Consider the following 22,971-nt stretch of genomic DNA (forward strand, 5'->3'; position numbering starts at 1 on the left):
TGGCAGCAATGGATATCTGGAGAGAGAGGGGGGGGGGTGTCCTCAAACAAGCTGCATTTTCCACCATGCAACTTTGCAAAAAAATAAATAAATACGGGCCTATCAAGGATGCAGCAGATGCAATGCAATGCAAATCCCGAGCATCGAACAGTGCTAAAATGCGGTGATGTTTGGCCGGTGCCCAGCGTCTCTTTGGCGACTCTCCACCCCCTGCCTCATTTCGCCATACAAAATAAACCCGGCTCCTTGTGGATATGTGTCATCTCCGTTTGTCATAATACTGACCGATGGAAGCTTTCACTTGAACCCCGCCACGCCAGTGCAGCCCGCTCCCCTCCGTGCAGCCGCTCGCAGGAAAACACAGCTCAGGGTGCAGCGGGGTGGGGAGGGGGGCCGAAATGTTCAGAAATCGGTATTCCCGGTCGGAGAGATGCGCACCACCGTGAAAGCACGAGGAATACACCGAGACATGACGTCCGGTCCGTCTGTTCCAATGTAAAAGCCTTAGAGGCGACCGCTCCATGATGTGAAACAATAATCATTCATTTAATCATATTGCTATATAGCCTATCATTTATATTTACTGCACAAAACAGTATCATTACCATGATTCATACAAATGATATAATATATAATATATGTAAATATATACACCATACCTAGAGCCTATTATATTAGTAGGCTATTTCTGATAAAAAATAAATACATAAATAAATACAAATCAAGTAAGCTCACAGACACAAGCTTCGTTTTTATGTGCAAACATGTAAATGACAAATAAAGTTGAAATATATATATTTCTATACATATAATATTCTATTTTTTAAATCTTGCATAGCCTATTAACAAACAAATAAATACTGCATTGAAGATGAGAAAATGACACTGTCTTATCACTGTCTTATTAGCCCAAGCATAAGACAAAACATAAGATAAAATGTATCCTTATTGATCCCCCTAAGGAGAAATTCAAATTGACACAAGCAGTATAGTGGGGAAAAGTAGCAGCATAAGGTTGAAAGTGATACAATTAAATTAAATTAAATCAAATATACAATTAACAATCTGCAATCTGCAGAAGTTCCGGAGATCATTACATACATGTGTGCATTGTTCCTGGGCATAGTAATTACAGCAAGAGTCTTTTTTAGTGGGAGTGGGAGGCACTGGGAGCTTTTAAATAACTATTGTATTCATCAGATTGAGTTTGTTCATTATTTGTATACATTTTGAAAGACAAGCCTGATATTCCTTCATTGCTTGCAATAAGAATGCATAATGAAAAATGTGATTTATTGCAAATTCAAAACTACACTAAATGACTGAGGAGAGCTCTTACATACAGTACATACAGTAGTGTAGACATGTATTAGCCTGTCATTCACTCTATGCATACTGGGAGAAGCATCAGCACCCCATGACCCTGAAAAAGGATAAGCAGTTATAGAAGGATGACGGCTGGATCAGTGGGCCACTTAACTAACTATTACATTTTTATGATGGAAACCAAATCTCCTCACTTCCGGTCTGATCTGTCTAACCATGATTTGCTTGACGCAGCTGAGATGCGCCACATCAGAGATGCTGACAGTTCCAACACAACACAACCCACTGCCGGTGTTTTACCAGCGTAGAATTGTGCGTAAATTAGCATAAACTCTCCAAAAATGGCCGAAATACAGAGCAATACCATCCAAATCTCCGTTTTTTCTGCTTTGGGATGAACTACTGTCGGTGATGGCTGGTGTGTCAGTGGCCTGCACAAGGAGAGGAGGGTTTCTACTTGTGTGCTAGTGGTTATGCTTTCAGATAAAGCAAATATTTTAAAAAGACAGCCCTAATGCCATAAAACCTTCTGGAAACTAAATCTAATTGTCAGATCTTCATCAAATTAGCAGTTCTTCAGAGTAGAGCTCAATTCCATTCAGCCTTCACCCTCTAAAGTGTTTGTTTGTTTTTTAAAATATCTATTAACACACTCCTCAGTCATTCCAGTGTTCAACCATGATCTACATGTCTGTGGCCTGCATCCTGACTTTTACAATATTAAGAACATCCACATGGTTCTGGGTTGGCAACCGCTCATTCCAGAACCTTCTAATGTCTTCATGAACAGCTTCATCCTGTGACTGCCACATTCATCATCCTCACCAAGAGCTAAGTTTCCAGCTTCACCCAGACCTGAGAGAGGGCAGAGAGGGCTCTCCTGGACCACAAGAGTATTACACCTCTGCTGCCTCTGACCCTGATCCTGTTTTACCCTTCAGAATAGAAGTATAAATGACTGATGTGATTCTCCCACAACCTCTCTGTCCACCTTTCTATCTGCTGCTAAGTAGTCCACTGGGCTCCACATACTTGACCGGTCATTCTTGTTTTCTGAGGAAGGAGGGCTTCTTGTTGAAGGTTACACCCAGACTTTAACTGCTGTCTGGCCAACATTTAGTACATCATGTCATACAGTTGTCTCATAAGTCAAACAACTAAACTCTACACCCACTCCCAAGTAACCCTGATCTCTCATTTTCACTGACTCTCCAATGGCTCCAATACTGTGATCTTCATAATGGTAGGCTATCAGCCATCACCCCCTTCTCTGGAATTCTTATACTTTAGGAGGCAGCAGAGCCAGTAATCTAGAATGTTTTCTAGTTTCATGGTGTACTCCAGGTCCAAAAGGGGATCTCACTTTTCCTCCAGTCTGCTCTCTTCTATACCAGCCTCTGCTAGCTTCCAGCGGTCAGACTGAGACCCTTAACCTAGACCTGAAGATCTAAACTAAACCCCCACATGTCCAGTGCCCTGCTTGAGCAGAGCATGCCCACAATAATAGAAGCTCCTCCATCAGTTTGTGTTTGAGCCTGCGGTTTCAGTGACCTATCTTTCCTGAGAAAAGTAAGAAAAAGAGGTGAAAGGGGAGGTGTCATCTGCTGTGAGTTTCAACCTTTACCGGCAACATTTTTGGCACGTCACAGTTGTTCGTATAACTTCTTCCAAAGTACACAGAGTATTGGCACAAAGAATTGTTTGTTCAGTGGTGGAAATTAGACAATGTTTCCACAACAGCTGCCATGTTTATCCGGTTTGAAAACTGGAAGCAAAGACCAATTCCAGCTAAGGAGACGGTGTGTTTGTCCAATCAGTGAACCTTGCTTGTCCACAGTGAGAAAAGCTAAAAGTGTTGATTGATACCATCAGGGAACGTGTTTGGACCTGATTTTAGACAATGTGCCTTTGAGCCTGACTGCTGTCTGTTACGACTTAAGAAAATTATGTCATATAAAGTCTCTATCTACTTTTATTTCTTGTGTTGTCTCAACATTTGATGCCTTTTGTCTACATAAGGCACGTCACAATAATTACATTGACTTATTGTACAATAATGTGATTATCAACATCATCATGTCTATATATCAACTTATCGTATGATAATTGGACATGACCTTGATTTTTTTTTTTTTAACCTCAGTATTACAACACTTCACATTAGCGGCTAAGAGGTTAATCATATCAGTGGTATAAAATGATCTTCAAATAATAATATCTTCAAATAACAATTTATTGCAATTATTTCTGAGACAACAAAAGTAATTATTATGACAGGCCTATGGTTGACCTCTGATCCATAGTAACACCCACTTGAACTGAGGCAAATGACAGACCACAACACCTTCTGGGATGCCACTGGTGTCGTAGGGGAGGACCTCTGTGTTTGTGGTCCAGCTGGCGAAGTTCTGAGGCAATATATCATCCAACAAAAGTAGTTATTGTGACAGACCTAGTCCACATTGATTGCCTTTATTATTAAAGATGGGTGAAATGTATAAAATGGTGGTTATGGCACCAGATGAAAAGTTATCACCAAAGTTATTATAATACATCCTGAGGGTGACATGAATTTCACTTAAAAGCACAAAAATCAACCTCATGGTGTGGTGCTGAAAAGCCAGGAACCCGCCAGAGTTATGAGGCTTCATCCTCTGAGCATGAGGGTCTGTACTGAAGTCCAGGGCAGCCATCTGGGGGTGGAGCAGTAACTTTAAAAGTTTGTGTCGCTGTTCCAGTCTCCACAACATGCCAAATCAAAATGAATGCCATGTATTCTATAGTTGTAACCACTGCTTCAGCTTACAATAAAATGATTACCATATAACTATAACAACTCAGGGGAATTTATTTAGGGTCTGGTAGCAATGTACAACCTACATCTAGTCTGAACTTGTATGAATTGTGGGACGGGAGCATAACTATCCTGATTATACTTGCAAGTGCAAAGTTAGCAACTAGCTCTATACAACCGCCTGAGCGCCTTTTAGACTCATGAAGAATAATATTAATGTAGTCCAAATTTAATACACAACTTAAACTATAGCTCACTGTAACTTATATTAAATATTAAACATACATTACTCACTAAAATAAGGGGTGAAAATATGAAATCTAAAGCAACATCTTCCTTTGACATTTGGTTTATTTGGCTTTGGGTTGGTCAAATGTGATTGGGTGCATCGTTGTTCATACATCTAACTTGACCAATGGATTTCCATCAAAACTAGTTATTCAGATATTTCTGCCTGGTGTAAAGTGCTGAACTGACAGACTGACAGACCAATACTGCCATCTGTGGAAATTAAAGTTCTTTAAAACATTGATACAAAAACAATAATTCATTTCTACTCATAACTTAGTCTTCCTCTACCTTCTTTATTTATTTCAAGAGTAATAATATTTTATTAATTGTACATTAGAGGAGTAATGGAGGAAACGTTTAATGGCATATCATTTAACAATGGGGTGCATGGAAGTTCTATGAAACAAACTAGACAAAAACAAGGTCCAACAAAAATAAGGACTGAATCCATTAAAAAACAGAAATGTCAAAAACTTTTTTAATCAGACAACCTCCACAGTAAGTATTTATGATGTCCAGACCACGCAAATACTTTGGCCTTTATATGTGGTCAAAGGACACATCTTACAACCCAGTTCATAGCAAGTATCCTCAGCCCTTGAGAACCAAAAATCCAAGTACATTAATCCTGTAAAAGGAAAAAATCATCAGGTGAACACAAGTAACCTCAATCAATAGTAGAGGCTGGTTGGTTTATTATTTATTTGTATTTCATTTCACTTTTTATTTCACAAAAAACTTGTATCTCAGTTTAGTTAATTGTAATTGATATTTTACATTTCATTGTGTTTTTAAATATTACTCTAATAGATTTCTTTGACACATGTACATCACCCTGAATTACATCTGTGAAATGATGTTTGAAATGTATATACAAATAAAGTTGCCTTGCTTTGTCTCAGCAGATTAGTCATGTAATGCTTCACAAAAACCACCAGAGGGCAGCAAAGTGCAATTGTTGTCATTGTTGTCTTGACTGGTGTAGGTAGTGAGAAAGTTGAAATGCACTTATAAATACACACTATACTTTGCAATATATCATAAATTTAATACATACAGTATGTCATCATATACATACTTTTGATTCATCAGGCTGGATATATTGCCTTGTGGGGTTCATCTGGTTTCCTCTAGGTAAAAGTAAGATGAATATGCATACTCTTAAGTCATGATCCTACTGCTGATTGAACATAATATACATACATACTGACACTATAGAGTTATGTTATACCTCTGCTGACCTCTAGGTTGAACACTAAATAGCTTCTGAGTTTGGTTCATAAAGGGAGATGCCCCTCAGCTGGTGTCATTATTCATACTAGTCAATCATTTTGACTTGTTATGTAAAACACAGACAAGAGAAAGCACAGGGTGTTCAAGTTCATACACATTGCACTGATGGGTGTGAAAAAGATGATTAGGTTCATGTGTCAAAGGTCAAATGGACCAATTGTTAAGGGGGCAAGTGAGCAGCGCAATGTCAGCAGGAGGGCAGAGAGGATGTAGAGAAATTAGGTTCAAACTTTAAATTTGCTGATGAAAGATGGATGGGGGTTCAGTAAGGGGTGAGAGAGGCTGCAGAGGTGCTTTTTTGTTGTTGTTGCAAGTATACTTAGTCGAAAGGTCCAAAATTGAGGAATAAGACACTTGTGAGTTACCCTGACTTGGAAGTAATCTTAAATTAACTTAAGAGCAACCTTTAAGATCAGCTGTCTATTGATCACATCATCAATCATATGTATGCTCAGAGAGGAACAGCCAATCAGGCATATGGGTCATACGGTTCATTAAAAAAAAGAAGCTTACAAACTTAAATTTACGCAGTGATGTGTTATTCCACAAGAGCACAAGTGATTTTAAATGTTATATTATTCATTATTTTACATAAGCTATGTATCTTTAATATCTTCAGAAGCAGGTATCAGGTGAAATTAACAATAATTGTATATATTAATATGTTAATATACATTGTACATTTTGATTAAAATGTAGTCCAAAAAAATTTTTTTTTAAAGTTGTTGCTGACGGATGACAAACATGAAGTATAGACAATGAAGATATACGAAAAGTTCCAGTTTCAACTTCTATTTGTTTGACGAAGATATACGGAAAGTTCCAGTTTCAACTTCTAGGCCACCTAACCCTTCCAGATAAAGTATTATTCATCATGACTCATTGTACATATTTTCCAAAACGTGTCTAAGTGCATGTATGCTTCCCTCTGTTTCTGTATTGTAGCCGTTAAGGATCTACTTTAAGTCAAGCAAAATATGATGAATAGAAAGTCAAAGGATTGTTCATTTTATTGTTCACTTCAGCCCAAAATTTAATTTTAGCAGTTTGATTAATACAGGAACTGAATTAAAAATAACCATGTTTATGAATGGAGAAGAGCAAGGTTATATTCCTTGGTAGCATGACTGACACCTGTAGTAAGCTGCCTACTAATAATCTCTTCTGTATATGTACAATGTTCAAAAGTGGGTCAGTGATTTCTTCTTGTGCATTTATTGAATTATCCGGCGTTTTGTAATTAGAATTTCTGGAATTGAACACAATAGACAGGCTGTGATGCAGGTCAGCGTAACCTCATTGCAATGTGGAAACAACACACCCGCAATCAAATCAAATCCTGAAGTGAATCTTTAGCCCCCTGTGGGTTTTGGAGCACAGGTCATGCTTGTGTTTACCCTTTTATTCACCTCCCTGAGAGATCAGATAAGCCCTCTTTTGGGGTCTAATGCTGTGAGTTTACTCTAAATCCTAACTCAGATTTGGGTTTCCTGCAACACCTCTTCCTGATGGGGGTACAGAACACAACCTGCTTACGTAAATAAGCCGGGGGAGAAGGCACAAGGAGCCAAAGGTGAGCCCCTGTTGCCATATTTCACAAGAGGAACCATTGTTTAGCTCTAGACTTATTCCTTGCCATGCAAAGTAGTTTCCGTTCTTGCAAATGGCCTGGGCCAATAAATTTGTTGTTAACAGCTGGAACAGATAACTTACTGGCAGGTAAAGGAGCTCGTGACCACGCAAAGTGGGGGAGGCTTCTTCACAACAAACACCGGAGTGTCTGTTAGTCAGACAAACACCTTTGTTCACTGGCAGAAACACCGTCAAACACAAATATGTCGTAACTGGGGTGACATTTCCCAATGGAAAGTGTTTTAAAGATACATTTCAAATAACACTTCTTCACAGAATCATCACCATTATTTTTGGATGCAATGTCCATGTTTGTATTTGGGGTTACAACAACATAAATTCCTCCCAGAGAGTTAAAGGTGAGGCTGGAGGCCTCTAGGACAGTCCATGGACTTCCCTCACAAATACACAGCTTTTAAGGATGTCCGCTTGTCCACCCTGTTTTCCATGAAAAGATCTGACAGCACAGTCACTCACTGTCATCCCCACTCTCTCCTCTTTCTTTTTGCCTCTCGCCTATTTTTAACCTCTTGTTTTTGTGAAGTTATTGTGGGAGCCGTTAAGAATGAAACCCTCTGTCACCAACCACAGGAAGCAATGAAGTCTTTCATTCCTCTTTTCAATGTGGACAATTTTGTAACACTGTTGGCATGTTTTACGCTTCACGCAAGCTCAGCAAACAGAAAAAAAGAATATGTGGAAAAACAGTTGTAATTTCATTGTGTCACGTGGTATATATTGACAATATGTGAGGGTGTCAATATCAAATGGGGGACGGCTACAGTATTTTGGCAATATGCTGCTCATTTTAATGTAAGGTGGAACCAATTTAAGGATCTGAGCTGACGAACACAGCTGGTCACCCAAAGATACCAGAAACCCAGAAATACAGTTCAAGACGAACATACCACCTTAAAAACCCTTTTTGGGCTCATATGGATCTATATCTTTGTAACTGTTACTCTAATAATTTAAGGCTCCATTGTGTATAAAATCAAACTGATGGTTTTCTAGGTTTATAATTCACTTCAGTTACTTCTTTTATGATGAGCCCTAGCTGGAGGTCGCAGGTTATTCACTGACCGCTGTATCATTGGTTGATTGGTGTTGATGATAAGCGCACTTCTGTAATAAGGCCAGGTCTGTGAGGCCAGGGGATGTGCTTGCATAAATACAGACATTCAGGACCAACAAAGCCTCCCCCTGTTTTTTTCTCACTATTATATAGACGTCAAAATAGTTTAAACAAAGGAAAACAAATAACCCCACAGGTAGGGATGTTTACAGTGTAAGTGGCATCAGGCCAGCGGAGACCTGAGCAAAATATTTATATCCTCGCATCCACCCAAGTATTACTTTTAGCACAAATGAAACTATCAGAATTTAGAGCAATGACACCTGATGCATGCCCATGTTTTTGCTGATGAATTCTAAGAAAGATTTGTGATTGTGATATCATTAGAGTTTATTTTAGATTGTAGCCCCCGCTTTGAACAAAGGTGAACTTCCTTCTTCTCTGCTTTGTGGCGAATGCCTGAGAACGATAATTTAATGTGACTGTTGATAAAGAAACAAACAGGTTGGCGTGTCCGCTCGGTCTAATCTTGAGTTGAGTGGGCACCGGCAGACAGGGCCATGCACCTACTCATCGCTAAATAAAGATCCACTTGATGGATACGCTCAGATAACATAAATCAGGATATCCCATCAGCAGTGACTAAGTGCACCATTGTTTTGGTTCAAGTGGGCAGCCATCCTGACAGACAGTGTACACTGGACATGGGAGAGGACAGGAGGTTCTCTCTATTGAATCCTGCCCTGATGGGTCATGTCAGTACAGGTTGTTTAAATATGAAATTACGCAATGTGTTGGCAGAAAGGGCCACAACCGCCTTGACTCAGTAAGTATGGTATGTTAGACTTTTGATGAAACCAACACTTCTTTTAACTGATCGCGATTCAATAACATCATTTCAAATCTTTAACATCCTAAAAATCATTCACAAAAGCTCCCAAAATAACATTCACACAACGGAGACTTGAAACACTGCCCAAGCAAACATCAAGCCCTTGGAGAAACAGCTTTACAAATTCCATTGACGTGTTTCTGTTAACCTGATTAATTAAAAAGCAGGAAATCAAGGTCAAAGTCCTCACGAGTCTGTCGGTAGAATATGCTTCTCTGTACTAGCTGTAAAGGGTTGGTGTCTCTACAATAAAACAACTGAGAGAGTCAGAACTGACCTGTATGACAGTGGTGGTAAAACAAAGTTAGGTTTTAAAGGAATAGTTTTATATTTTAGCAAATACACATTTGCTTTCTTGCTGAGAGTTGAGAGACTGTAAAATATTGTATGTAAACTAACTATAATGGTAGAGCCTGCAGGTTTTTACCTTGTGTACTCACCAGTTCTGAAGCCTTGAGTTCAGCATTTTGACTGTCTCCATCTAGGATTTTTTGGGCCAGAAGTGAGTGGATTTGGACAATAGGGTGGAGCTCCCTGTTGGCCTTTAGAGAGAATGCAGGTTTAAGGCACTGATGCAATGATTTCACTTTTCAGACCCAGAATTCCCCACTTGAGCTTACCATAAAAGGGAAAAAGTCCAAATGTAAGAGAAATCACTTACCAGCACCTCCAAACTTCATTAATCTCCTACCTTTGAATCGGCAATCCATTTATTTTGGCACACAATCACTTGCAACTAAGCCAAGTGTTAGTTGAGAGTCTTCTCCTGAAAAACTTTGCATTCTTGTGATATGCTGATGGCATAGTTAAACCTATACAACAAACAGCAAACAGCACAAAAAACATGGACATTATAAAAAAACCCAATACTGTTATACTCTAATCCATTTAAATCATGTTTGGCAGTGTATTTGGATATGCTAGCACACAGACTTGCCAAAGCAGTCTGTAACTGGAACAACAAGTAAGTAAAATAAATAGTAGTAGTCCAGTGTGAAATAATCTATCAACAGCAGATTGTAACCTTCTGAAAGCTGATTTTGGCTTTCTGCACGATTAGACATTAATCTAAAATCTCTGTTGTTGTTTTAAAATTGTTGGCAGCAATAAAAGAGATATTTGAAACATGCACAGCCACAGGTATGGTTCTTTAAAGCAATGTGAATCAGGTTTTATTGCTTGTTACAACTTGACACTAATGCTCCCACCCTCATATAGTCTGATATCAGAATATGAAACAGTGGAACTACCTTCCTCATCCAGACTAAACAAGCCCTACATCTCACAACTGACATGAAACATGTGCCCCTCTCAGCCACAACACTAAACAGAGCAGTGCATGAGAAGCAAACAAATAAAAAAATTGCAACTATGAAAAGTGCATGACAGTGTGAACAAAGGCAGGGCACGGCTTGCTTCCGAAAACAAACAGCGAATACAGCCAGATGGATTTTCCATCGCAGAGCTGTGTTAATGAGAGGAAGCAGGGGAGTGCTTCCCAGGGATTGCATTGTGATACCATGGCTGTTCCACCTTCAGCAGCTTGGTCGAGGGAAACCTCCAGGAGTTTGGCCCTCATTCTCTACCTGACCCTCTCAGTCAACGATGGTAATCCCCGTTTGGGATACCTGGAACACGGCCGTCCAGCATCCGCCTTCAGTCATCTATATGAAAGGATGTCTGATAATGCTCTTAGATATACATATTAGTCAGAGGCCACGCTGCCAAACTTAACAATAAGTTGATGCCAACTTCACTTGATGTTCTTCCTGTTCTGTACCATGGATTCGTGGAACTTATTTATTAAAAACAAGTGCTCGGTGCAGTCCAAGGTCAAAGATATCTGAGGTCTATTGTCAGTAAGAGGTAAACAGCTTGAAGAAATATTTAAGGATGCTTGACCCCCTTTTTTCTTTTAGAAATATGAGTCGTCCTTTCTTTGTGCCTGTGCGATGATAATTAGACATAAATCAAATGTGCCAGTTAGAGGAAGGTACTGTAATGATGTAAGATGGGCAGCCAGACACGTTTAACCTGTAACCTGTGAATAAAACAAAACAGAGAGCTGCATTGTAAATAGATCACCTTTGACCAGTTAGCATTCATGAATGCCAATAAATCTGGTGCAAAATAAATAAACAGAAATCCCTCATCCTGTCATACTGCCCATTAAAAACCTGTGATATCACAAACAATCCAACAATAATTTCAAATCTTATATTCACTCAATTTGGCAAAAGTATTCATGCACATCTATGCATTGTGCATTGTGATGTATTCCAGGAGGATACAGCTGTCAAGAGCAAGCATCAAAGAAAATGTAAATAGGTACACACTATTTATTCAATGTTTAAGGTCCATTCAAAAATGTATAATTCATACATTTTTCATTGCTAATTAATTAAGCTGTTCACTGAGCTTCACTATGCAGAATGATGTATGTTCAGAGTTTATTTTCAGGGTAACATAAACATATGAGCATGATTTGTGACATCACAATTAGTTTGGAGTCAGTCGTGGTACAATATGCAACAAACCTACATGTGACGTAGAAACCTAAAGTCTCCAGTGCACAAACGCTGGACCTTTTAGAGAAGTAGTAAAAATTAAGCATCCTGCAACTAATCTACACATTTCAACTATTGAAATGAAAAGCATTTACATATTCATAGATTATGGATTTTTTTAATGAGGCAGAAGTAGAACGTGCAATTAAAGTTTTTAACTAGGTAACAACAATTATTAAAAGTATAGGCTACTAGAGTATTATGTGTCTTAAGGGTATCAAACATTTTTTAATTGTTTTTATGGTAATGGTAGTTGCTTGGATTTAAATTCATTATCCGATTATCTAATATTTAACTGTGAAACTTTGACACTATTAGAATATGTTCAGGCCAACTATTAACTAAATCTAAAATCTGAACTTGTTGGATTACCAAGATCAGCTGATGTACATTGTGTCATGTGGAATTGTGAATAAACTTAAATGTAAGTAATTTTCTACATTTCAAAGCAACCAGCTCGTCATTCAATTTCAGATATAGACCCACTGCCTCTGAGGTTAGAGTGCAGAATGACCCCTGCTGTGACAGGCTGACGTTGTTTTGAGAAGCCCACGAGCAGCTCAGACATGAAAAAGCTCAGTCGCTGCTGCACCTTCACTCTGAACAGCAGAGGGGAAGTTCCCTCCTAGTGCATAACGTAAACTTGGCTCCAATAAAAGCATCCGTTGGCACCTCAGTGGACAACAGGAAATCTTTGTTTATCGAAAAACATCCCGTTGTTGGCCTCGGGGTGTATGACCCCTCTTGTTGCATGGCGGCAGAGCGTCATATAGTAGCCGTGGTGGAGCCCCATATTTCAAGATCTCAGTATACTGAACAAAGCTGCCATATCCTAAAGATAAACAACCGAGGCATAAGTATGTGTGTATATGTACTGGCAGCCTCGCTTCTGCGTCAGACCCTCGCCTGTTTGTCAAAGTGTGCTTTTTGGTATGTATTGTTTAACATAGCTGTACACTTAGTGACTGACGCTCCCATGTTCAGGGGCCACTACACCTAAAGTTAGAAGCAGGCAGAGTAATACAATTACACAATAGCACGCACATCCATTTTAAGAGTTGACATAATAGAGCCAATATGTAGACTAACATACTCCTTTATGTTCTCCCCCCTGAAATACAGAATACAGTATTTATCACCACAATGACACATTTTCTGAATCTGCTTAGACTACCCAGTCAATGGGTCTTTATTAAGTTTCCAGCAACTGATCCATTTCATTCACAGTGAGAGTTCAACACATTTCCATTTCCATACACTATATCCTCACATACACATGCACTAAATACCAGAGAATGGGTATGTATGATTGGGTAAATACATTATAAACAGCAGAACATCCTAGAACGTATTGCATTGCATCTGCTAGCAGTTGTTTCTGCAATGATGTGGAGCAATAAAAGGCTAAAAGAGATTGAACAAGTTACATTTCGAGGATATTTTATACCATTTGTTTACTTCTTTAGATGTGTAGATCAACATACAACAATTACAAATCTTGATGAGCTTCACATTTCCATTGACAATGCACATCTGGAGATGGAAGAAATATCAGTGAGCATGTACAGTACGAGCAGTACCTGAGATCAAGTTTCTTTAAGTGGCTGGTAGCAATATTTGGTACAATCAGTTAGTTTTTTTGGTCAAGGTGCATGTACATCTCATCAGTGTCTTCACAGTAGGTCTGTGACTACTTTCCTAACATTAACATTAACACCAACAGCTAGTCTTCTCTGTGAAGTTTATTCATTTCTTCATTGTTCTGGCTCTCAGAAGGTTGAGGTGATGCGTTTCTGGCGCTTGCCCTGTGGTTTCGCCTCGGCCGGTGCTCTGAGAACCAGTTGGTGACGGTCATGGCGAGGCGGAGGAGACCCAGGCTGATGCAGTGCACCTCTGAGGTGATGGGGATGTCGGAAAACAGGGCGTGGTCCCGGCACATCAGGACGCTGCTGCACTCAAAGTCTTTCACGATGTTGAGGATCTCCTGACGCTCTGCCTGCCGCATCATTCCGCGTATGTTCAGCAGGGTGGAGACGTGTTTCTTCCTGTGGGGAGGAAGGATACAGGGAGGATGAGGGGAAGAAGGGTAGACGGGTGTTAATGGAAATAAGATTTGGATGCAGTTTTTAACAAGGCTGTCATGTCTTTTGAGTCACATCTGTCTGAGTCATTACGTTTGTTTCTGGGAAGCAACATCAAAATCCGGAACCTCATTTTATTGAATCGGATTCCATGCTATAAATGAATAAAAGGAACATTCTGTCTGGTTTCCCACCACCTGTGCAGTGCTAAAGGATAAGTCCACATTTATTCAGGTTTATCTTAACACAACACTGACATTCCAATGTACATGTTAAGAGTTATTGGTTTCTGTAAATGTTTATATTGTCCATTCTGGTTATGAAGAAATCCTTTCCTGAAGTGATTTCAGTGTAATTAATGGGGGACGAAATCTACTGCTTTCGTTCTATGTAAAAACACAGATAAGGAGTTTTCTGTAGACTGTAACTTTGGAAGATACCCACTTGTTTTCTCTTACTCAGAAAGCTGAAACCACACTGAAAATGAAGATAAATGAAGAAAGGGTTTCTTTGTGGCCTGTACAAACAGTTATAGCAACCGACAATGTCTTCAACGTGTATATGGACACGTGAGTATTATTTTAAGATTCAGGTAAATGTGAACCTGTCCTTTAATAACTCATGAATAAAGGTTTTTATAATAATAATAATACTTTGAAGTGTCCTGAGGGATGTTTGTCTAAACTGTTCTTATTAAAGGCTTACAACTGATTAACATTATCTGTCATTATTAACACATTAATAAATGAGCATTTATGAAGTCATTATTTTGAACTTTTAAACTCTGTATACACAGAGCCCATTGTTTTTTATTTCTTTGAAGTCAACAGCTGATATTTGCGTACAGGGGTGAGTAAAGAGGAAGAGTTCAGTCTGGGAGGACTGATGAGTATGCCCATGTGTGGGCACAGTCACATGTGCATGAATGAACTCAGCACCCAAAGAACTCAAAGAAGGCCGACAGTCTTTGTTCTCCTAAAATACCAGCAGGGGATGCCATACAGTAAACAAAAGGGGTGAGTCAAGTGGTGAGCGAGCATGTCTCTGGGTCTGAACTACTATGTTTTGCTCCCCTCTTCCACACCTCTCTCTCTTTGATTCCAAGTGTGGCACCAGTCTGTCTCCTGCAGGGTGGCAGGAACAGGAAGTACTCGGCAGCAGCTTCCTGTCTGCTCCGCCGAGGGTTATGCGTCACAGTCGGTCGTAGGTTGCCAACAGTCACCTGAGTCTGAATCTGTGCACAAACCGCCTCAGCAGTTGGGTCTCCCCCCCTGAGGCCTCTCAGCCTCATCTATTCTCAAAACAGACCCATGCTCCTTTCCAAAAATAGCAAAGTTAATGTAGATATGTTTCCGCGCTCCTTTTCCTTGTTTTGATCCATTGTGACAAAAAAAAACAAAAAAAACATACATACTCTTACATTTTCCTTACTCTGGCTAAGTGCCTAAAACAGCACTGTGAATGTGTAGCAGTAAGCATAAAAGAATATAGGACCTTCGGGGGAACAGTGAAGAGAATTTCTGTTTTCATAGACACTTCCTTGTTGCAACAGAAACGTTCCAACACATGACAGTTATTAAACTCTTACCGTATATCTGGAAACTCTTTCACCAAGACAGCAACCTCCATTTGGATGGAGGGGGTGTCCTCCAGGAGAATGATGTCAGCAAGGTGGCAGATGATGCTGTCCAACCAGGATGAGCTTGATTCCTGAAGTAGAGAGAACATATCTAATTATCATGCAGCAGAACAGTACATGCATTCATTACCATAATGAAAAACTTTGGGTTGATCATTACATCAGGCTGTCTGTCAAAACCAAATGTAAAGAATGCACTTGTTATCGCTGCTCATATTAATGCTTTCCTCTTCTTCCGACTGCGATAACTGCTCAGATTAAACACACATCTCCAAGAAAAGGCATGACTGAACAATTGAATCGTAAGAGGAAACAGAGATTAATGCCTCTAAAGGCCAGAGGCAAAACATTGAGGTGATATATTAAGTGAATAACAAAACTCCACCTCTGTTTTTCTGAGTCCTGTTTTCCTTCAAACACTCAGGAAAAAGAAAGCAGAATTCTTTGGCTTGGCATCCACTAAAAATAACGATGTCTTTTTTAGACAGCCATTAAAAACTCATCCCCACCCCCAAGTTTCCAGTTTCCACAGACACTTCATCCCGCTCCTCGGCGAAAAAGGCCATCAAGGCCATCCCAGAGCCACATCAAAGCCGGCCAGCTGACAGGAACAGGAAGTTCCTTCTGAACACAGCGGCTTCCTGTTGTCAGGCGAGGTGACGGACACTTGTTTGAACTCGCGCACAGAAAAGGGGCAAATGCTACGCTGTCAGGCCCAGTTGTTTTACACCCTCTTCCCCCCATTGGCGAGTGCTAACGTAAGCCCGGTTCATCCATCTCCATCTCACTGACGGCAGCCATTTTTCAGAGCTCACTCCTGTATCAACACTGTCTGAGTTATTCCTGACCTAGGAAGTTTGAGGGTCAGGCTCCATTCACAGCCACCAGACTCTGCATTCTCCGTGCCAGCTCTACTCAGTGTTTTCAAGAATCAGCATTTTGGAATTATTTTTAATGCTTGGAGCCTCCTGAAAAGCAATTATTAGCTCTGTTTTTGGATGCTTTGGATTTTATTCTCTTTCTAGAGACCCTAACAGTGCATTGTCACACAAAAGAGCACACGTCCATTGCAGGTTAAGGCAGTCTAAATGTGATCTCTTCAGTGACATTTCCCACGTTTTGTGCCCACACTCACCAGATCCTTAAAGAGCCCTTTAAGCTGTTTGGCCTCATCTTGTAGGCGAAAAGCCATCCTCTTCCTCATCTTGGAGGATGTACAGATGACCCGTCCCCGCATGATGGCTCGGACGTACTCCACCAGAACCCGCCGGTGCACCTCACCCACCAGCGTCTGTGTCATTCATTTGCAAACAACCTTCAATCAAACACTGTAGAATACTAAAATCATGTTAAACACCACCTCTATTTAGTCAAACAGGTGTTACCTGATATGGTGGAGGTTCCATCCTTCTGAACTTCTTGAAGTGTTTTTTGATGCTGGCTTCAATGGCCTCAAATGCCTCTGTGTTGTTCAGCCATTTTCTCTTTATCAGTTTGTCAAAGAAAGGCTGGAAAAACAACAGAGCAAGTTCTGATTAACAGAGAACAGGACAGCAGAGGAATCTAACAAAGCACATTCACTCAAAAGCAGTTAAAGTTAGTTCAATCTTAATCAGTTACAACAATAAAATACTGCTTATATGTTTAGGCATTAATAATATGAATGAGTCTTTTTAAAGGAGAATAAGCTAATGTCTTACTTACCCTGATGTGTTCGAACAGCCTGTCAGTCAACACCCTAACAGACTGGTTGATGATCCGGTCCAGGGAGGAGTTGGCTCTCTGTGCCGTCTCTTCGCTGCTCTGTGGGTCACACTGCCTGCAGCGCTCCACAAAGGATCTGCGGGGTAAACAGGAGATATGAAGCTTTGCAAAATACTGAGATCCTTTCTAAAAAATGGTTAAAGATGACAATGTTCCGTTGAATAACAATGGTTATTGTTTATGTACCTGAGAGGAGGGCAGCAGTTGACCAGAGCTATGGTCCTGGAAACATATCCGTCCCCTCGATCTCCAAATTCTGCCTGAGTCTCATGAAACATCTCTACTTTCCTCTGGAAACTGAACACATGAAGATTTTATGAGATCCTACTGAATGCTAATTCAGATCTATAAAATAATTACAATGTCCTGTATTGTGAAACACTGGGGTTTGCAAAAAAAAAAAAAGTCTTCACTGCTTTCAAGACATCGCTAAATAAAAAAAATACCAGCACCTTAATTTTTTAATGAAGACCAACATTTCAACATCAGTACTACCTTTAACTTTGCTAACTCGTATTTCTCACCTGTAGAGAAAATCAGCCAATCCGATGAGACTACAGCGAGCCACTCTTGCCCCTAGAAACTGGTTCACAGATGTAGATCTGTCCAAGTCCACTTTAAGCCTCTGGAATTGTGAAAGACATTAGACAGCTCTATCTTTGGCTGTAAATCTTTTGTTAAAAAACCCTTTAAAGTAAGTTTTCATGAAGTTTTTCACAGTGAAAAAGATGGACAACAATGTACCTGGATTACTGAGCGTGCTAGGTTGGACTGATACTCCTCTATGTGCAGAGTCTGGGCCCATCGTCGCTCCTCTTCGTCCAGAACCTGAATCAGCTCTGTTGTCACCTTATCCTGAAAAATCACAGCATAAAATAAAGATTGGACTGCTATCCACATTTTCTAAGTAACAGCCACGCAAATGTTAATTTTCTTACCCTCACAATACTCAAGCAGTCTTGCTCCAGCCTGTCCACCGTGTCTTGAGACAGAATGGGGTCCAGAGAGGCATAGTGGATGGGTGTGGCTGTGCTGATGGTACCCAGGACATCCCTGGTAGAAAATGACAACCAGTTTAGCTTTTTTGGTTTATAATAGAAGCTTGATATGTCTGAAGTACATAGCTTCCATTAAATATACTCATTAAGGGTCACCTACCTGTTGTAGATATTGTAGAACCAGTCCAGTAGTGAGTAGACGTCTGTGATCTGCAGTGGTCCGCTGGTAATGGTCCGAAGACGTTTGGCTACGGCTCGATGGTAACTTTCCAAATACACCTGAAAGGCAGCAAACTCCTCTGGGTAAATGGACACAGCGTTCCTCCTCGCTGCATCTAGGTCATCCACCATCCGACTCCTGAGGCGCTCCAGGTATGAAGCCAGCTGGCCGGCCTGGGTGTCCACCTGGTGTGGCAGGCTCCAGTCTGCAGCCTCTGCCACAGCCTGCCTCCACTTCATCTTCAGCCGGCGGGGACGCTGGCTGGGCTGGGTCTGAGGCCCCTCTCTTTCAGGCTTTGTCTCCTCTCTGAGGGCCCAGGCTGCATCAGCGTGCTCCTCCTGTTGAATCACCAGCACCACCAGTCCAAGGTTGGGACCAGCGCTGGGCTGACGCAGGGACTCCCGCACTACATCCCACATCTCCCTCTGCAGGGCTTCATACAGGAGCTCCACATCCTTAGCCTTCCGCCGGCTTGAGTCCAGTGTTGCATTGGAGCTGATGGATTCATCCAAGGATGAGCATGATAGGGGTAACATGCCGAGAGGGGTGCTGGGACAAAGGGTAGGAGTAAGTGTGGGACTGGTTTGGGCCGGCAGGAGAGACAGAAGCTCACACTCTCGCTCCAGCTCCTGAATGTGTGTGTCGGCCAGGAGAAGATCACGGTGGTTGACCAACTGCAGGATCTCCAGCACTGCAGGGAGAAAGAGGAGGAAAAAGAAGGGGGTCAGCCACAAAACACAGAGTAGGAAAGGGTGTATCTGCTTAATGGTTATTGAGTTGCTGTGCATGTGCAAGTGGATTATTTGTTGCTCATTCTGCGCACTCCTCTATTCCTAGCAAGGTTCCCTGTGGAGTCTGTGAACAGTAGTTTGGTTGAACATCTATCTAGAGGAACCTGGGGTAGGAGGAAATGTGGTCATTTCCTGATTTCACAGTCTGCTGGTGATTGAACCCAGTGACTCAGGGATCTGGGGACCTCTCAGGTTCATCAGAGAGTTGTCTAGGATTGGGTGGAAGTAACACTGAAGTTTGACAGATAAGAGCAAAGTTCTCCAAATTAAAGCTAAACTTCTTGCAAAGGACAGTCTTCTAGATATCATGATCACTTTTTTATAACAAGGGCTGGGGTTTTTACACCTGATGTTTTTGATTATTACCTGAGAGGGGTTCTCTGGTCTTGACCACCGGTTCCTCCTCAACTGTTTCCTCCTCTGCCTCTTGGGAAGCCTTGTCTGACATGGACTCTCTCTTCAGCTTGCCCAGACTGACCATCCTGAGGAAGGAGGACCGTCTGGAAGCCTCCGCCTCACTGTCTGCACTCAGGTCCCCGCAGGGCAGGCTTTCTCTGCGCTCCTCCTTACGCCGACCTGTAAAGCTACACAGCATCCACAGCAACAATAAAGAACACAAGTGACTACCGCTGAAAGGAGCTCATATAAAAATATATACTATCTCATGATGCATGATTGGCATAAGAATGTGTGATTAGGAATGACAGTTATAAGAACAGTGGTTTGTATTGTACAGTACAACCCAGTGGCTACTATGTTTGGAATGCCACATATGCACACATCTGCTAAACTGTGCTGCTGCTGAGTGTGAAGTACTGCCTCAGTTAAAAATAGTCCCATTCAGAAAGCACAGCAAGTACACAACATGTCACTGAAAAACAAAAGAAGTTCCGTAGATCAACAACCTCCATAGCATATTGCATAACACCTCAGGATATAAGCACACTATATGAGCTATTCTGTTATTAACCAGCAAGAGTAATGAGGGATTTCAGTTTTTCACCCTCTCCTCTGGGACTCAGGACATTAAACGCTAATACGTAACACTTGCAGAACTCAGCTGTTCAAAAGGCCTTGACTTTCTGATTTGTATAACAGCTTTTCTATCAAAGAGCTAGCAATGTATTGTTCAACATATCTCTTTTATGGGATAATTTTGATATTATTTGATTACTGTTATTTTACAGATATCCTTTGGCTGTTGACTCAAATGTGTTGATATAATCTCTATAATCTTTATTACAAGTTTATCCACTATTTTATTTAACTTCAGTGGAAGAATGAATGTATTGTAGCAGAGCCTTCTAGAGACTCTTATAACAACAGTGTGGCTCTATATAGAACCTTCATGGTGCTATAAAAACCTTTTTTCCCTTTTTAATCTTAAAAGAATCAAGTGGTTCCTTGGCTCTATATATTGTATACCTTATGATGACACTCATTATTAGAGAACCTTTGAATAAATTCATGACTGTAACACAAAAGTGAACTCTTCTTCCTCCCACCCCTCCTCACCGGAGCAGAGTCATAATTTTTCCTTCGGAGCTCCTGCGTAGTCCTTTCTTTTTCTCCCTCTCTGGTGGGAGTGTGTTTGAGTCTCCAGGGCTATAATGGGGGGAGTTGTTCCCCCATACATTGCGTCCAGATATGCGGAGACCCTTCCCAAGTTTTCCAAGGGTTTTGAGCGGTGACACTCCACAGATCCGCTCTAGGGTTCCCCTGAGAGGCCTTCCTTTAGGGTTCCCAGCCCCATGCCTCCCTGCATTTACCTCGTTTTCCTCCTCTTCTCCATCAAGGGAGGACCTCAGCTGGATGTTACCCCTGACCTCCCCCATGATAAGACCCATGTCACCTCCATTCCTCTCATCCTCATCCAGGTCCACATCCTCGAAGGGATTCAGGTTCTTGTTCAGGTCTTTCAGGTCTTTCAGCTCATTCAGATCATTGAGATCATTCAAATCCCTCAGGTCCAAGTCCAGCTTGGGTAGGATCAGTTCACCGTTCACTCTGGGGAACTCGTTGCAGCTCTTGGACCTTCCTGGGAGCTTCTTCAGAATTGGCATGGTTGCACTTGAGATATTAACAAACTGCAAAACAACAATGTGTAAGATTTAGTGAAATAAATGTCAAATGTATGAGTATCTGTGATCAACTTAACTTCAGAAGAAATGGCTTTCTTTAATATTTACTCATCTAGTACTTGACAGTTATTTAAATTTGGGGTAAAACACATCCCATAGAAACCTGGAACAGCAAAATTGATACTATACTATTATTATTATTAGTAGTAATAATAATAATAATAATAATAATAATAATAACAGTAATAGGTGTGATTAATAGAGCACCTTTCACATACCCAAGGACGCTTTACATTGAATAAAACAAACAAATTTAAAAATAAATCATAATAATAATCATAATAACCAGAATGTCTCTCAGAATATTTTGACATACTTATACAAAGGACATGACTGTATTCTTTACACAGAAAACTAAATTGTGCAAACAAGAATTTGACAAAATTTGGACAAAACTTGGGAAACAGTTTTTGTTGTGGTACCTCTTCTGTCAGACAGTTTATTTAACTGGAATTAAAAACATCCTTTCACATGGTGGTTATGTAATACACTTCATGAAGCAAATAGGAAATATGTATTCAAAATATGGCTGTGTTTACACGTGCTGAGCTACAGTCTCACGTAAATATTACACCATTCAGAAGCAAATAATTATGTCCCCTAGGTTGAGAACGGTTGACTGGCAGCTTGTTCATTATAAGCAACAAATGAGTGGCAGGACAGTTATATAAAGCAAATATACACTGTGAAGGAACACTTTTATACAGTTTTTTGATTCAATCATCCATTGCTTTGAATGATAACATAATTTACTGTAAAATGGGAGGCAAAATAATCTGGCCTTGGTTGAAATGTGCTGCTTCTATAACTCATATCATATCGTATCATGTCATAGTGGCTGTCTTTTATGGTTAAATAAAAGTAAAATTAGTGAAATTTGCCAAAATGTTTTCTTTTTGCAATGTTGATTTATTAATCTCAGCGGCACCTGCCAATATCTTGTTTTCAGTGCACTATGATGATATTAAGTTACATTAAAATGTTATGTTGTTACATTAAAAACTCGATGTTTGACCTGTAACATTAGGTTTACACCATGTTATGTACATTATATCACGAGGGAGTTGATTCATTTCTTTTAGACGTTTTTTTACACTAGTTACTTGTCTTAAGTCTGTCATACAACTTAAAGGATACATTTATAAGTATAGTCTGTTGTAAAACCGCCCTCACATCCACATATGTATATTTCATTGTTCTACAATTTGGTCACTGTAATCATGTAATCATCATCTCAATACTGGCAAGGAAAGAAATCCTGTCCTAACACGATTCCAAAGTTTAGAGATTGGGCACAAAATACACAATTCTGTGTAAAAATGCATTCTCGAGTTAATATGAGAGTTTATATGAGTTAGACAAATCAAGTAGGTATTTTCTAAAATTACTCTCATTTAAGTAGATTACAAAAAATCCCTCTTTTTTACTGTCCCTCAACTGCAGCTGAGCAAACACTGTCTGACAAAG

General features: G+C 40.3%; 2 protein-coding genes across 2 annotated transcripts in view; both read right to left on the reverse strand.

The window, feature by feature from the left end:
• zgc:153990 (uncharacterized protein LOC768125 homolog) overlaps positions 1-22,971 on the reverse strand; it is a 62,654-nt gene that overhangs the window by 8,799 nt on the left and 30,884 nt on the right. The window lies entirely within an intron of this gene.
• Positions 13,062-21,426, reverse strand: exoc3l2a (exocyst complex component 3-like 2a). The gene is made up of 12 exons (XM_053331141.1): positions 20,879-21,426; positions 19,730-19,947; positions 18,513-19,263; positions 18,293-18,407; positions 18,099-18,209; positions 17,879-17,979; positions 17,541-17,651; positions 17,295-17,430; positions 16,976-17,098; positions 16,726-16,881; positions 15,540-15,661; positions 13,062-13,915 (listed from the first exon to the last, which is right to left on the reverse strand). Exons 1-12 carry the CDS (start codon positions 21,424-21,426, stop codon positions 13,594-13,596), a joined length of 2,814 nt encoding a protein of 937 aa, XP_053187116.1. The 3' UTR covers positions 13,062-13,593.

The sequence above is a fragment of the Scomber japonicus genome, chromosome 13 (genome assembly GCF_027409825.1).
Source record: "Scomber japonicus isolate fScoJap1 chromosome 13, fScoJap1.pri, whole genome shotgun sequence".
Taxonomy (NCBI): domain Eukaryota; kingdom Metazoa; phylum Chordata; class Actinopteri; order Scombriformes; family Scombridae; genus Scomber; species Scomber japonicus.